Source organism: Bos indicus x Bos taurus, chromosome 29, assembly GCF_003369695.1.
Source record: "Bos indicus x Bos taurus breed Angus x Brahman F1 hybrid chromosome 29, Bos_hybrid_MaternalHap_v2.0, whole genome shotgun sequence".
Classification (NCBI taxonomy): domain Eukaryota; kingdom Metazoa; phylum Chordata; class Mammalia; order Artiodactyla; family Bovidae; genus Bos; species Bos indicus x Bos taurus.
The window spans coordinates 23,156,308-23,172,693 of NC_040104.1; the positions used below are offsets into that span (position 1 = coordinate 23,156,308).

Genomic DNA, 16,386 nt, shown 5'->3' on the forward strand with positions numbered 1-16,386 from the left:
TGGTTGTCTGGGAGATGTGGGAAAATAGTGGCAAAAAAGGTATTGTCAGGAAAAGTTTGAAACTGAGAGATTAGAAGGAAATGGCAACCCACTCCAGTACTCTTGCCTGGAAAATCCCATGGATGGAGGAGCCTGGTGGGCTGCTGTCTATGGGATCGCACAGAGTCGGACCCAACTGAAGCAACTTAGCAGCAGCAGCAGAGAGGTTATGATTATGCCAAGACTGATAAGCTGCCTAGAGAGACCTTTGGCCAAGAGATGGGGTGGGGGGTGGGTAAGATGAGGTGTGGGTTTGAATATCAGTGTTAATTGTTTACCAGCTGTGTCATCTGGAGAAAGTTATTTAACCTCTCTAAATCAAAGTTTCAAATGAGATAATTTAGCAAAACACTCAAACAGTTGACTAGCATCCAAAAGTGTTAGATGTAGTGATGATGATACTATGGTTATGATGGTGATTATGGCATTAATTGAGTAAAGGAATATTTAAATAACTTTGGAAGCAATAAGTACACAGTGGCAGCATAATAAGAGAGAAAACGGACAAATCTGGTTGAGAAAGAGTATTTGCTACTTCTTGGTGACTTTCAAATTCACCTCCATTTGTCATGTGTACTACAGGCTTAAATTAGTATTAGTTTGGATAATATATTCTTTATAGAAGAGGAGAAATCAATGAACAACCCTCTTAAACTCATTGCTGAAAGTTCTAATTTATCTTATGTTCCAGTCAAGATGGATAGATGTTTATCAGAGGGCCAAAGACAAGCAAAAAAAAAAACAAAAAAAAAAACAAACAAAAAACACAAAACCAAAAACAAACTATCCCTAAAGGAATAAAACATGAACTCAAAACGGGCAGGCAGACACGAGAGGCATGAGAGATGTGAAAGGGAGAAAGGGAAGATGGAAAACATTCAGACATGTTGAGAAGCAGTTTTTCTCCATTCATGTGTCGTATGAATTTTAGAGGGTTTCTCCCCTATATTTCTATTCCACTTTCAACCTGAGAAATCATGACATTTACATTCAAAGTGTTTTCACCTCAGAGTTTTCTGGATGGCAGCCCTTACCTCCTTATTTCTCAAGCTGTAGATCAGAGGGTTCAGCATAGGGATCACTGTGGTGTAGAACATGGAGGCCACATTCTCCTGGGCCAGGGAACTGGCTGTGGAGGGTTTTAAGTACATGAAGGAAGAAGACCCATAAAATAATCCCACAGCTGCAAGATGGGAGCTGCAGGTGCTGAAGGCTTTGGATTGTCCCTCTGTGGAGGTGATATGGAGAATGCTGGAGATGATGAAGGCATAGGAAACAAGGACTGTTAAGCTGGTGACTACAATGTTGAATCCAGCCAAAAAGAAAGTTGTCATCTCAATGTCATAGGTGCTAGAGCAAGAGAGTGTCATGAGGGTGAGGATTTCACAGAAGTAATGACTGATGAGAAAATCACAATAGGACAGCTTCAACATGAGACCAGTCTCTATAGTTGAGCCAATGAGCCCCATGGCATAGACCCCAACCACCAGCAGGGAGCAGACTCGATGAGACATGATGATGTTGTAAAGCAAAGGTCTGTAGATGGCAACATAGCGGTCATAGGCCATCACTGTCAGCATGTAACACTCAGCAATGACAAACACCAGGAAGAAGTAGAGCTGGGCCATGCACCCTGCATAGGAGATGGTGTTCTTCCCTGACACAAAGTTCACCAGCATCTTAGGGGTAATGACAGAGGAGTAGCAGAGATCCACCAAGGACAGGTTGCTGAGGAAATAGTACATGGGGGTGTGAAGCTGAGCGTTCAGACAAATCAGGGTTATCATGGCCAGGTTCCCTACCATGGTGACCAAGTAAATCCCAAGGAAGAGGAAGAAGAGAGGGAGCTGGAACTCTGGCCGATTTGTTAAACCTCCAAGAATGAACTCTGTCACTGTGGATTGGTTTTCTGCAGCCATTCTCCTCTGTTTGGGGACCCTGTGGAGATAAGAAAGAAGAGCCTGTGAAAGGTTGTATAGAGTCAGCCCTTTGGTATCAGTTGGAGACACATCTGAGGATTCAGTCAACAGCATCTAGGACATGAAAGGCTGTCTTCATTGTATTATATCATGGGGGGTTCAGGATGGGGAACACGTGTATACCTGTGGCAGATTCATGTTGATGTATGGCAAAACCGATACAATATTGTAAAGTAATTAACCTCCAATTAAAATAAATAAATTTATATTAAAAAAATCAATTGCTTTTCAATTCTGGGGTTTCTTCATTGCCTTGTTCAAGTAGCCTTAATAGTAAAAATAAAATAAAACTAAATAAAGATTCAAGTATACCAACAACAAAAAAATTTTTTTAAATGTTATATTGAAGTATAGTCAATTAACAATGTGATAGTTTTAGGAGGACAGCAGAGGGATTCAGCCATACATATACATGTATCCACTCTCCCCCAAACTTATAAGAATGTTGAACATGGCACAGCAGCTCCTGCAGATACTGAGAAATGACTGTGTAGGAGACTTTCTGGTAAGGGGAGGTATCAGCTTCTGTTCCTGAGTGAGTGATCTTGAATTCACATTTTCCTAACTGTTTTGTATCTTTACTCCTTCTTCCTTGGTGGCTCAGATAGTAAAGAATCTTCCTGCAGTGCATGAGACCCAAGTTTGATCCTTGGGTCGGCAAGATTCCCTGGTGAAGAGAATGGCAACCCACTCCAGTATTCTTGCCTGGAGAATCCAGAGAAGCCTGGTGGGCTACAGTCCTTGGGGTTGCAAAGCGTTAGACACGACTGAGTGACTAACGCTACTTACTCCTAATATTTTCTAGGATTCAGATAATTTTTTGCAAGGTTTAAAGAATATGAAGGTGGGGATAAAACAGCCACTCCTGGAGATTTTAACACCCTCCTGTTTCTCGTGTTTTATTTCTAGGTTTACAGTTGAATGTTGCTCCAGAAGGAGAAAGTCTCTTGGCATCTATGCAATCTCAAAATATTGCCCATAAAATGAAAACATGTGGTTACCCTATCCTAAGCTGAGATAGTGTGGGCTGGTAGTTAGAGTCCTTTCAATCACTGAGTGACAAATGAGCTTCCACGGTTGAGAATTAAATGGAGTTACAATATCAATTTCCAAAATTAAAAAATGTATTGGAATAATGTGTATGAAATATTTTCCAAATACTCAATTGTTATACAAATATAAAGTTTCATTAGGCATCTGGAGTTTGTCCTAATTTTTAATTGAACCTGAGGTCCTGGTATACTTATTTTTAGTTTTGGTTACGCGTAAAAGTCACCTGGTGAGATTTTAAAAAATAATATGTCAGGTTCTGACTTACAGTCATTCTGACCAACTGACATTTGCTAGACACTGAGTGCTCTGTTTATAGCAGGTGGCAAAATTCACCTGAAGGTAGTAAAGATTTTTTCTTTAACTTTTTGTTTATTGCAATCAGATGGTTTTGTAGCTTGAAACTGTGGCACTGAAAGCAGTTTATACTGAGTAACATAAAGCTCCCAAGGAAGAGGTTGAGATTGATTGCTCTCCATTGCATTGAAAGACTCAGGAAAAATTCAGGTTGGATCATGCTTAAGAGTAGATGGGAGTAAAAGGAGAACAGTGTGGAGATTCCTTAAAAAACTGGAAATAGAACTGCCTTATGATCCAGCAATCCCACTGCTGAGCATACACACTGAGGAAACCAGAAGAGAAAGAGACATGTGTACCCCAATGTTCATCGCAGCACTTTTTATAATAGCCAGGACATGGAAGCAACCTAGATGCCCATCAGCAGATGAATGGATAAGAAAGCTGTGGTACATATACACAATGGAGTATTACTCAGCCATTAAAAAGAATACATTTGAATCAGTTCTAATGAGGTGGATGAAACTGGAGCCTATTCTACAGAGTGAAGTAAGCCAGAAAGAAAAACACCAATACAGTATACTAACGCATATATATGGAATTTAGAAAGATGGTAACAATAACCCTGTGTACGAGACAGCAAAAGAGACACTGATGTATAGATCAGTCTTATGGACTCTGTGGGAGAGGGAGAGGGTGGGGAGATTTGGGAGAATGGCATTGAAACATGTATAATATCATGTATGAAATGAGTCGCCGGTCCAGGTTCGATGCACGATACTGGATGCTTGGGGCTGGTGCACTGGGACGACCCAGAGGGATGGTTTGGGGAGGGAGGAGGGAGGAGGGTTCAGGATGGGGAACACAGGTATACCTGTGGCGGATTCATTTTGATATTTGGCAAAACTAATACAATATTGTAAAGCTTAAAAATAAAAAAAAATAAATAAAAAAAGAATACAGTGCACCTCCCAGATCAAGAGCAAAGTTATTTGAATGGTACATGGACATTTTCCCTTGTCCCCTTTTTTTGCTAAACCCTGCTGTGTTTAGTGGCCAGCTGATCCATGGCCACTTTCTTTCCTCACACCAAATGTATCCTCTAGAATAACTAGTCTCTCTTGTTGCTTCATCGTTTTTCTATTCCTTGTGTTGATTTCAAAATGACTTCTCATGGTTTTTCTGTTTTTAGAGTCAACCTAAGATCAATGCAGAGAAGATTTTTAGCCATGGCCATTATATGCAGATGACCAAGAGGCTCCCTGGAAGGAATCTTGGTACATCTAAGTCAAAATGGCAGTTTACAATTGGTCCTGAGAAGCCGTTCCTGTCACTGGGTATCATATCTCTTTGTGATGGCTTTTCTTCAATTTTCCTTTTCACCCAATGAGAAAAAACTGAAGGAAACATAATTTATAAGAGCATACAGTATTTTTCTTCTGGTAAACTGACTTCTGGAAGTAATTTGGTAGATTCTATTGAGAAATTGTCAGTGGTAAATGTAAGCCCCTGGAAGATCACCTGTCTGACTCCAGTTAAAGTTTCCCAAATTCTAAACATGATTGGTCATTGGATGAAATAACCATTTAAAACTACTCCATATCTTAGTTTTTGTTATTTCAATTTATGGATGAGCGTGTGAGTGAAAAAGATATATATTTTTTTAATCTGAAAATTTCACAACATATTTAAAGTACTTAAAAATTAGTGAGTGGGCTTCTTACTTCCACCCATGAAGGGTGAACTCATACTGGAATTGTATTTATACCATAAACAACCAGAAAACCAGACAAGGCACAATGAACAGTCATTTCCTGACATCTGACAACAGGCAGTACCAAACTGATTCCTGAGAGGAGGGAGAAATATATCATAAGCCCAATGATCGCACCAGTGATTCCACGCCACATTCCAGGTGAACAGATCTTAGAAAGAATGAGTGTTATAAAATGTAGGACAACAAGTAAGTAATAAAAAGCCTATAGCTAATAAGCTAATAGTGGAGATAAAGTATAGTCATCAAAACTGTCAGTCTAAAAGAAGGGAAGGAAAAAGAAAAAGTGGAATAACGGACAGTTGCAAGACGGCAGATTTAAGCTCAAACATTTTGATGACTGATTTAGATACAAATAGTTCAAATAGTCTAAGGAAAATGCAGAGAGTGTCACAGTGGATAAATGCCATTACCCAATTGTATGGTTTTCCAAGAAATCCACTTTGAATATAAAGACATTAATAGCTAAAATTATAAGTACAGAAAAAAAGATACCGTGTAAATATCAAGGCAAAGAAAGCTAGAGTGACTATATCAGCAGTGAGCAAAGTGGATCTCAAAGCAGGAAGTACTACTAGAAATAAGGAGGAACATTTCAGAATGATAAAGCAGGCAGTTGATTAAGGTGACGTGAGACTCCTAAACGAGTTCACTTATGAACAGTGTTTCAAAACACATGAACCAAACTGACAGAAAGAAAGAATATACAGGTCCACCATTAGAGACTGCAATACTCTTCTAATTAATTGACAGGACTAGTAGAAAGATTAGCAATGACAGAGAAAATACTCACAAACTGACATTTTTGGAATGCTCCACACAGGAGCAGCAAAATACGCAAACTTTTAGTTACATGTGGAAAAGCCTATTCATGATAAAACCTATTCTGGGCACTAAAACTGCCATACCTTTGTAAAGCTGAAATCACATACACCATTTACCCATACCAAAACAAACTATAAATAAATTATAGAGTGATATCTAGAAGATCATCAGCTATTTGAAAATTAAGTGCTGAGATTTTCTTTTACTCATTTGATAAACTATAAATTTTAAGAATTGAGGTATTAGATAGCAAAGAGACAAGATTAGAATCAAATTGCCTTTCTCTGACTTATTTATTTATTTATTTTTATTAACGTATCATTGACCTACAGCACTATGTTAGTTCCAGGTTGAAGGGTTGAGATTTTAAGCCTTCCTTAAAAGTCAGAGGGGGCTTCCCTGATGGCTCAGATGGTAAAGAATCCCCCTGCAATTTAGGAGACACAGGTGATGCAGGTTCGATTTCTGGTTTGGGAAGATGCCCTGGAGAAGAGCATAGCAACCCATTCTTGCCTGGAGAGTCCTGTGGACAGAGGAGTCTGGTGGGCTACAGCCCATAGGGTGGCGAAGAGTTTGATGTGACTGAGCATGCACACAAAGGTCACAAAACTGCTTTCCTGATAGAATGGCAGAAGTTGAGGAGCAGCAACAGAGATCTTATGGACTGCAGAGCCTAAAGTATTTACTATCTGATCCTTTCTGGAATCATTAGCAAAGCCCTGTTCTAGGAAACTGATACTCAAATTCACCCAAAGTCATGGCTATGCAAAGTAGAACTGAACCCAGAGCCCAGGAGTTGTAACCATGAGTCTGTTTTGCCTTTACTATACTGTGCTGTCTGGCTATAACCTGTCTCTTTGTGAAACTTTATTTTTATATTTTAGGTAAACTTAGTGTAGTACATTAAGGCCAAAGAAAGATCTCATTGCTATATCTCCAGAAACTTTTTTAAGAGTACAAAAGCAATATATCTGCATTGTAGACGGGTAAACACACAGACGAAAATCAAATTGTCATATTCTTTCAACTGAGAATATAAAATTGCTATGTATGTTCTACTAGATCTTCTTCTGTGCATATATGTATTTACAAATGTGTACATTAATATACAGGTTTTTTATTTTTTAGTCAAAGTGAGCATACTATACATGTTGGTTTGTAACCTGCTTTGTTCTGTAGCATTAAAAGACACTGACTGACTTGTTCAGCAACAGTAATATCACTTCTGTTCATTTTGGTACTGAAGATAAGGAAATCTGCATTATAATAAAATGTATACCTTAAATTATTGGCAGTGAGGTATTTAAATTTTTAACAATAGTAACATAATTTTGAATTGTATTTCAATTTTTTGAAAAAGATACAAGCAATTTTCATCTAGATAATGACAGCAGATTTAAAACATATCTTATGTATCTTCTTCCGTCAAATCAGAGTCTCCTAAAATGATGAGGAACAGAAAATTCACAAACATCTCATTACTAGGAATCAAAGTTCCAGAAAACCGAATATTGTTAGGAAGTAGAGATTTTATTTCTTGTCTTTTGATGTAAACACCTTTTCTATTGAATACAAAATCATGGGCAACAGTGATATTTTCCTGTAATCTTCTGGCTAACTTATAAATGACCCCTAAATTTCTTGTTAGTTGCTAAAAATCTTACTAGTAGTTTTATCAGCTCACCAGAAGCAAAGAACTGCTGCTAATGAAAGCAATCAGAATTATAAAAGCAAATATATTTCCTTTCCAAGTGAGGGGAAAAGCTCTGAGAAGGGAGACATATGATTGAAAATAGTGTGTATAAAAGGTCTGTAGTAGAAATGGGAATTCATGGAAGATACCTTGTTCTCATCGTACACAGCTGCCTTAAAACCATAACTGAATATCTGTGTTGAGGAAAAATGGAACATTGCTACCTGGAAATCTTAGAAGGTACTTGGTTTTCCAGTGCTCAAGAAATAAATATCAGAAAATAGAAAGCTACAAGACTTACATCTATTTTCAGGTAAAGGGACCAACCAGTCATAGAAATGGGTCATACAGCCTGGTGCACCGGGTATTTTTGTGTGTAGGTAGACACTCCCCTGGAATGCCTGCTCCAGAGACTGGGTCCTCAATGAACAATTAGTGTGTGTTTCCATTTGCTCTATGAAAGCTGTGTTAACTCCCAGGTGTGTTAATTTTTCTTCTACTGGGAGAATTATCCTGCCTGGTAAGTCTGGTACCTAATCCCAGAAGCTGGACAGTTTTAGCTTCATTATCATTATCATTATCTTCACCATGACCACGTCAGTCATTACCATGAATATCATCCTACTTTTACCAATATCATTGCCTTTGTCATTAGTCACTGCCATCGTGATTTGGTATGCACCATTAGTTTTTCACCTACATGTACAATGAACTGTATTTATAGTCTTTATTATAAAAATGCTTTATTTTATATCTTTTATATTTGACATTTCTCCAAAAACAAATTCCCTAAGCTTACTTAAAAAAAAAATCCTGTTTAATTTTAGTTAACTGTTTTTTTCATTGAAATAGAATTAATTTTATTTAATTTTAGTAATTAACCTTGATTACTTTTGTTTTTATTTTATATTTTTTTAGCTTTACTGCAATATGATTGACAAATAAAAATTATATACATCTCAGTTGCACATGTGATATTTGTAAGTGTACTATGTGATTTGACATACATACATATTGTGCAATGATGACTGCAATCAAAGTAATAAACATATCCCTCATCTCACATAGTTACCTTTTTGTGTGAGCCAAGAACACTTAAAATATACTCTCAGCAAATTTTAGGTGTTCAATACAGTAGTGTTAACTATAGGCACCATATTGTACATTATATTCCACAGACTTATTGAGTTCTGTGGAACTGTACAAACTGGAAATTTGTACCCTTGACCAACATCTCCCCATTTCCCGCATGCCCAACCGCTGTTGACCACCCTTCTTATATTTAAAGGTAAATAAATACTAAACACTACCCATTTCTGGGTACTCAAAAGATCTTTTCATTTTCCTTAATGTCCAATAATTTTGCTAGAGTGTGATTGGCAGTTTTTCACTCTGAGTCAGTATTCTTTGACATGGTGTGTTCCTTTTCAGAAGAAGTTTCAGTCCTTTATTATTTTTTAACCTAATGAGAATTTTTATAAACTCTAAATTTTAGTGTTTGTTTTGTTCCCTTGCTTTCATTATATTTCTGTGTTTCTGTTCTTTTCTGTGTATATTGGATCATTTTCATCTAGCTTTGAAGTTAAAAATTTCTCTTACATCAAACCTGGACTGGCGATTTGAAAAAATAAATAAAAGAACCAAACAAACAAAAAAAAAAAACAATAAAAATTCTCTTGAATTCTCATTTTCTTTTTGATCTTAAATTGTCCCTCCTTTCCCAAATAGGTTTCTCTTAAGATGTTGTCTGTTTCTTATCAACATGGGTGTTTGTTCTGTAGAAGAGTTCTATGTGATTAGACTTGAGATTCTAGATCCAAAGAATGATGCACCTCCTTCAGACATTGTTTTAGCACTCTTAAATTCACCTGCTGTTGGAGTGAGTTAAACTCCTCCCAGTTTCTGCTGCTATTCTCAGTATCACCTGATAAGCTTTCCTGTAAGCAATTTTTGGCTTCCCTGGTGGCTCATTGGTAAAGAATCTGCCTGCCAGTGCAGATGTGGATTTGATTCCTGGGTCAGGAAAATCACCTGAAAAAGGAAATGACAACTCACTCTGGTACTCTGGCCTGGGAAATTCTATGGACAGGGGAGCCTGCCAGGCTATAGTTTATGGGGTCCCAAAGAGTTGGACATGACTTAGCTACTGACCATAAAAGCAATATACACACACATAAAATCTTATGTATACACACTCACACACACACACATGAAAAATACATTCAGAAAGTAAATCCCTAAAGTATGTATTCTTTAACATTTTGACTACATTAAAGATATTTTTTAACTATTTGTAATACCTAGTGCTTACTCTATGTCAGGTATATTTTCTCATGCACATATTTTCCCTTGACTGCTACTGGTCTTTCTTTCTGTCTGTCTCCAATATTTTAGCAGTCACTAAAGTCCAAAGAATAGCAAGGAGAGATAAGAAAGTCTTCCTCAGTGATCAATGCAAAGAAATAGAGGAAAACAATAGAATGGTTAAGACTAGGGCATATTGAAAAGCAGAGACATTACTTTGCCAACAAAGGTCCGTCTAGTCAAGGCTATGGTTTTTCCAGTGGTCATGTATGGATGTGAGAGTTGGACTGTGAAGAAAGCTGAGCACCGAAGAATTGATGCTTTTGAACCGTGGTGTTGAAGACTCTTGAGAGTCCCTTGGACTGCAAGGAGATCCAACCAGTCCATTCTGAAGGAGATCAGCCCTGGGATTTCTTTGGAAGGAATGATGCTAAAGCTGAAACTCCAGTACTTTGTTCATGAGGTGACCAAATTCAACTCTTCACCTCATGCGAAGAGTTGAATCATTGGAAAAGACTCTGTTTCTAGGAGAGATTGGGGGCAGGAGGAGAAGGGGATGACAGAGGATGATATGGCTGGATTGCATCACTGACTCAATGGACATGAGGCTGGGTGAACTCCGGGAGTTGGTGATGGACAGGGAGGCCTGGCATGCTGCGATTCATGGGGTCACAAAGAGTCGGACACAACTGAGCGACTGAACTGAACTGAACTGAACTGAGGGATCTCTTCAAGAATATTGGAGATACCAAGGGAACATTTCATGCAAAGATGGGCACAATAAAGGACAGAAATGGTACGGACCTAACAGAAGCAGAAGATATTAAGAAGAGGTGGCAAGAATACACAGAAGAACTATACAAAAAAGATCTTCATGACCCAGATAATCACGAGGGTGTGATCACTGACCTAGAGCCAGACATCCTGGATTGTGAAGTCAAATGGGGCTTAAGAAGCATCACTATGAACAAAGCTAGTGGAGTTGATGGAATTCCAGGTGAGCTATTTCAAATCCTAAAAGAGGATTTTGTGAAAGTGTTGCACTCATTATGCCAGCAAATTTGGAAGAGTCAGTAGTGGCCATAGGACTGGAAAAAGTCAGTTTTCATCACAATCCCAAAGAAAGGCAATGCCAAAGAATGCACAAACTACCGCATAATTGCACTCATCTCATAATTGCACTTTTTACTAGTAAAGTGAAAGTGAGAGTGAAGTCACTCAGTCTTGTCTGACTGTTTGTGACCCCATAGACTGTTGCCTACCAGGCTCCTCGGTCCATGGGATTTTCCAAGCAAGGATACTATAGAGGGTTGCCATTTCCTTCTCCAGGAGATCTTCCCGACCAAGGGATTGAACCCCAGTCTCCTGCATTTCAGGCAGGCACGTTACCATCTGACTTTACCAGGACTTTACCAGGGAAGTCCACTGGCTGGTTGGTATAAATCCCTGACAAGGTTTCTGCCATAAAACATATCAAGTCACCCCAGAGAGTAGGGCTTCTTACTTGCTTTGCTAGTAAAGTAATGCTCAAAATTCTCCAAGCCAGGCTTAAGCAATACGTGAACCATGAACTTCCAGATGTTCAAGCTGGTTTTAGAAAAGGTAGAGGAACTAGTGGTCAAATTGACAACATCTGTTGGATCATCGAAAAAAGCAAGAGAGTTCCAAAAAAACATCTATTTCTGCTTTATTGGCTATGCCAAAGCCTTTGACTGTGTGGACCACCAAAAACTGTGGAAAATTCTGAAAGAGATGGGAATACCAGACCTCCTGACCTGCCTCTTGAGAAACCTGTATACAAGTCAGGAAGCAACAGTTAGAACTGGACATGGAACAACAGACTGGTTCCAAATAGGAAAAGGAGCACGTCAAGGCTGTATTATTTAACTTATATGCAGAGTACATCATGAGAAACACAGGACTGGAGGGAGCACTAGCTGAAATCAAGATTGCCAGAGAAATATCAATCACCTCAGATATGCAAATGACACCACCCTTATGGTAGAAAGAGAAGAAGAACTAAAGAGCCTCTTGATGAAAGTGAAAGAGGAAAGTGAAAAAGCTGGCTTAAAACTCAACATTCAGAAAACTGAAATCATGGCGTTTGGTCCCATCACTTCATGGCAAATAGATGTGGAAACAGTGACAGACTTTATTTTTTTATTTTTTGGCTCCAAAGTCACTTCAGATGGTAACTGCAGCCATGAAATTAAAAGATGTTTACTCCTTGGAAGAAAAGTTATGGCCAAATATTAAAAAGCAGACATTACTTTGCCAACAAAGGTCCATCTAGTTAAGGCTATGATTTTTCCCATAGTCATGTATGGATGTGAGAGTTGGACTGTAAAGAAAGCTAAACACCAAAGAATTTATGCTTTCAAATTGTAGTGTTGGAGAAGACTCTTGAGAGCCCCCTGGACTGCAAGGAGATCAATCCAGTCCATCCTAAAGGAGATCAGTCCTGCATATTCATTGGAAGGACTGATGCTGAAGCTGAAACTCCAATACTTTGGCCACATGATGCGTAGAACTGACTCATTTTAAAATACCCTGTTGCTGGGAAAGACTGAAGGTGGGAGGAACAGGGGATGACAGCGGATGAGATGGCTGGATGGCATCACTGACTCAATGGACATGAGTTTGAGTAAACTCCGGGAGTTGACGATGGACAGGGAGGCCCGGCATGCTGCAATCCATGAAGTCATGAAGAGTTGGACATGACTGAGTGACTGAGCTGAACTCAACTGAAAGGTCTATAAATTGCATTTAATCCCTTCAATCTTTGTTTTCTATTTGTTTAATACTTCTGTTTTTAGAAACACTTTTTCTTGTCCATGGAGATGTTTTATTGTGTTAAGAATCATCTCCCTGCTCCAGCATATTAAGCCACACACTTTGGACTTGAGATGATGTCAGTTTTTTCCCTAATTAATCCCCCTTTTATGTCAGTTCACCTCATAATCTTGATTTATCTTTCATCCTTGGGAAATTGTAGATTTTATAGCATTGTAAGGCAGATTTTCTTTTTAAAATAGTACATTTGTCCCTGAAATGTAAAGCTTAAGATAAAAATTTGTTTTGAAGACCTTTGAGGTGTTACTTGTAACAACGATGAGCCCTGAGGAAGCTCCATAACCAAATTCTTTCATTATTTCTGTGGTAAGTTTCCTTTTAAAAATTTTAATTGAAGGATAATTGCTTTACAATGCTGTGTTAATTCCTGCTATACAACAACATGAATCAGCCATATGTATACATATATCCCCTCCCAAGGGGCTCCCTCCCACATCCCGCATCGACCCCTCTAGGTCATCACAGAGCGCTGAGCTGAGCCCCTCGTGCTCTACAGGAGCCTCCCCCTAGCTGTCTGCTTACACACAGTAGTGTACACATGGCAGTCCCACTCTCCCAGTTCATCCCACCCGCTCCTTCCCTCACTGTTCAACAAGTCCACACTCTACATCTGCATCTATTCTTTCCCTGCAGATAGGTTCATCAGTACCATTTCTCTAGATTCCATATATGCATATGCATTAATATAGTACATATATTTTCTCTTTTTGGCTTACTTCATTCTCTTTGACAGACTCTAGGTTCACCCAGATCACTACAACTGACACAATTTTGTTTCTTTTATAGCTGAGTGATCGGCATCCGGTCCCACTACTTCATGGCAAATAGATGGAGAAACAATGGAAACAGTGACAGACTTTATTTCCTTGAACTCCCAAAATCACTGAGATGGTGACTGCAGCCTTGAAATTAAAAGACACTTGCTCCTTGGAAGAAAAACTATGACAACCATAGACAGTGTATTAAAAAACAGAGACATTACTTTGCCAACAAATGTCCATCTAGTCAAAGCTATGGTTTTTCCAGTAGTCATGTATAGGTGTCAGAGCTTGAGCATAAAGAAGACTGAGAGGTGAAGGACTGATGCTTCTGAATTGTGGTGTTGGGAAGACTCTTGAGAGTCCATTGGACAGCAAGGGGATCAAGCCAGTCAATCCTAAAGGAAATCAACCCTGAATATTCACTGGAGGGACTGATGTTGAAGCTGAAGCTCTAATATTTTGGCCATCTTATGTGAAGAATCAACTCATTGGAAAACACTTTATTGCTGGAAAATATTGAGGGCAGGAGGAGAAGGGAGCAGCAGAGGATGAGATGGTTGGATGACATCACTAACTCAATGAACATGGGTATGAGCAAACTCCTGGAGATAGTAAAGGACGGGGAGACTGGTGTGTTGCAGCCCAGTTCAGTTCAGTTCAGTTCAGTCACTCAGTCATGTCCAACTGTTTGCGACCCCATGAATCGCAGCACACCAGGCCTCCCTGTCCATCACCAACTCCCGGAGTTCATTCAGACTCACATCCATTAAGTCAGTGATGCCATCCAGCCATCTCATCCTCTGTCATCCCCTTCTCCTCCTATCTTCAATCTTTCCCAGCATCTGAGTCTTTTCCAATGAGTCAGTTCTTTGCATCAGGTGGCCAAAGTATTGGTTTCAACTTCAATATCAGTCCTTCCAATGAATATGCAGGACTGATCTCCCTTAGGGTGGACTGGTTGGATCTCCTTGCAGTCCAGGGGACTCTCAAGACTCTTCTCCATCCCAGTTCAAAAGCATCAATTCTTTGGTGCTCTGCTTTCTTTATAGTCCAAGTCTCACATCCATACATGCCTACTGGAAAAACCATAGCTTTGACTAGACAGACCTTTGTTGGCAAAGTAATGTCTCTGCCTTGTAATATATTGTCTATGTTGGTCATAACTTTTCTTCCAAGGAGCAAGTGTCTTAATTTCATGGCTGCAGTCACCATCTGCAGTGATTTTGGAGTCCTCAAAAGTAAGTCTGTCATTTTTTCCACTGTGTAGTTTGAATTATGATCTTCACAGGCAATGTGCCCAGTAGTGACCTACTGGGTCATAGGATAGTTTTATTCCTAGTTTCTTAAGGAATCTCCATAATGTCCTTCATAGTGATTGTATCAATTTCCATATATAGTTTCTCCCACAAGCACCCCAGCTTTGAAAATCTCACCTACAGTCACACATCATCTGACATCATTTAGTAAAAACCTCAACACTAGTGCACTGAGGCTTTAATCTAATGAGTTTTTGACAAGGCAGAAGTTAATGTTGAGAAGTAGAAGACACAATAGACAAAAGCAAACTACAGAGGAAGAACAAATTTAGATGTATCCCTGGACTGGGAATTTGCTCTATGAGGATTCAGCCTGAGAACTTGAGAAGCTAGAAAGTCAATAGAGAGGAGCACTCGATTAAAACTGGGTGGAAGGTAGGGACAGCCAAGGGGAGTTTTAACTGAGAGAAGAGCTGCTTCTGACAGATGCTGAGATGAAGTGCTTGATAGAGAACCTTTGCTACCACTAGACTTACAGCCTATGGGAAAATAAGGGCAGAGAATCACAGAAATCTTTCTTGTTTGCTGGACAGTGCAGTCATTCCTAGAATGAATGAATTATGAATACACTATTGAATCAAATATGAATACACCATTGAATGAAATATGAATACACTATTAAATGAAAGTGAAAAGTGAAAGTGTTAGTTGCACAGTTTTGTCTGACTCTTTGCAGCTGCAGGGATTGTAGCCCATTAGGCTCCTCTGTCCACCAGATCACCAGGTGGGAATATTGGAGTGGGTTGCCATTTCCTTCTCCAGGACATTTTCCTGACCCAGGGATTGAACCTGGTTTTTCTGCATTACAGGCAGACTTTTTACTGCCGGGAGCCGGCATATTGCATATTGAGTGCATAGTGCATATTGCATATTGAGTGCAGCACTTTCCACAGCATCATCTTTCAGGATCTGGAATAGCTCAACTGGAATTCTATCACTGCCGGTAGCCAGCGTGAGGAACTCCGCCCATGACAAAGGTCGTGAGGAAGGAGGCTCGGCATACGCAAAGGCGGGATCGAGCTTCAGGAGTCCCCCTGGAAATTCTCGAGCATATACCCCCAAAACCAGAGTCTGCCTACTTTCTGCTTTGTGCTTTCACCTACACCTCTGACTTTACAGGGGGCTGTCCCCCACTACCTCTCTGAAAAAAGAGTTAGCTTACAGCTCCAGTTAAGGATTCCTGGGTGTGACAGTGTTTAACCTACAAACTCCTTTGGAAATCCTCTAGCCTGCCTGAATAGGTTTTTCCGGCCACATGTGATTGTTCAGAGCCTCCCAACTGTGAGAGGCAGATGTTCTAAACTGTCTAAACACAGATTCTTTTGAGTAGTTAAAAGATGATTAGAAATTGTATTGGTGAAGGGATTTTCACTTGTTGGGCCAATGTTTGCTGCTAAGTTTCCATATCCCTTACCTGCTGTGTCCCTGGCAGTGTATTGATTAATATAATTGGTGTAAGTAGTAGCTTTAATGTTTGTAACCTGGGACCCTTGAG

The 16,386-nt window shown here is 39.4% G+C and overlaps 1 protein-coding gene across 1 annotated transcript; it reads right to left on the minus strand.

The window, feature by feature from the left end:
* Positions 1–1,040: 1,040 nt before the first annotated feature.
* Positions 1,041–1,961, minus strand: LOC113886531 (olfactory receptor 151-like). Its single transcript, XM_027532835.1, has one exon. The coding sequence runs from the start codon at positions 1,956–1,958 to the stop codon at positions 1,041–1,043; it is 918 nt and encodes a 305-aa protein (XP_027388636.1). The 5' UTR covers positions 1,959–1,961.
* Between the last annotated feature and the right edge of the window lie 14,425 nt (positions 1,962–16,386).